Source organism: Trypanosoma cruzi, genomic scaffold (assembly GCF_000209065.1).
Source record: "Trypanosoma cruzi strain CL Brener 1047053516501 genomic scaffold, whole genome shotgun sequence".
In the NCBI taxonomy this organism is placed as follows: Eukaryota; Euglenozoa; class Kinetoplastea; order Trypanosomatida; family Trypanosomatidae; genus Trypanosoma; species Trypanosoma cruzi.
In genome coordinates this window covers 1-1,072 of record NW_001849189.1, presented here as the reverse complement: position 1 = coordinate 1,072, position 1,072 = coordinate 1, and the positions used below count along the sequence as shown (strand labels likewise).

Sequence of the window (1,072 nt, the reverse complement as noted above, 5' to 3'; positions counted from 1 at the left end):
ACAGCTCCTACTGCCACGGATCCGGTGATGTTTTTTTGGTAGACATGAACAGCATGCAGCTAGTCCAAACACTGCATGGACACAATGCGCCTGTTACATGTGTCCAGTGGAAACCACCACCGGCGTCTTATTTGCAACATGGGTTGTTTCTTATCACTGGAGATCGTGGAGGGGCCGTTGCCATTTGGGATGTGGCTGAGGGAGTGGTTCTGAATAGCATCCAGGTACCGAATAGCCAGCCCATACATGCCTTTTCTTACTTGGCAAAGCAACACCTATTGGTTGTGACAAGAGACGGCTCGAATTTTGTGTACGATTCACATCTTGTGGGTAAAGAACCATTTGGTGAGTTTGAATTCCCTGTTCGAACTGAGCCTACAGACTCCTTTGTTCCGCTGCGTGTGTGTACGTCCAAACTTAGCTCCACACAGGCTTCTTGTTTTGTGCTTGGTGATCGTCTGCGTGTGATTGGTTCCTTGGAAACGGCACCGGGTAAAAGCGGTGTCGGTCTGCAGATGAAGGATTTGGTTTACGACAGCGAAGACGGCCATGAAACAGTCTTGGATGCCACTTTTAGTGAGGCTCATGAAGATGTTTTGTATTTTGCAACACGAAATTCCGTTGGAGCCTACGACTGGAAAACGGGTTTGCTTCTTAATGAACAGGTACTGTGGCACACGAAGAGTGATGTGGAATTTAGGCGTCTTTTCTCCTCTTCGCCTAGTTCATGGACTGAGGGCTATCAAGAGCTCCCTTTTTTGTATTCTTTTGGGACCGATCAGAGACTCTGCGCCTGGTACAACTCCCAGAAGGAAAAAGTAACAACTGTATCTGCCGACGTGAGAGGTGCGAGAATTGTCTCCAAGACGGTTTCAAATGTGGTTCAGTCTCGAACGACGGCCAATCTTTTTGCTGTTATTTTTGCCGATGGCTCCGTGGCACGGTGGCGATATTTGGTGGAACGCCGGCGTTGGTCACTGGAAGGTTTTTTTTCCTTTGCGCTTCTTAAGCCTACCCGACTCTGCGTGGTGGGAGACCAATATCGTTTGCTGCGCGCTGGAAAATGGCCACA

General features: G+C 48.9%; 1 protein-coding gene across 1 annotated transcript, besides 1 other annotated feature; it reads left to right on the top strand.

Moving 5' to 3' along the window:
* Tc00.1047053409101.9 (hypothetical protein, conserved) lies at positions 1 to 1,072 on the top strand (the record flags this gene model as incomplete). The annotated part of the gene is made up of 1 exon (XM_797061.1): positions 1 to 1,072. A coding segment is annotated over one exon (1,072 nt), but the record flags the coding sequence as incomplete, so codon positions are not given.
* Positions 1 to 1,072: a sequence feature (areas not merged during assembly with more than two copies in the genome that could not be assigned to a particular haplotype).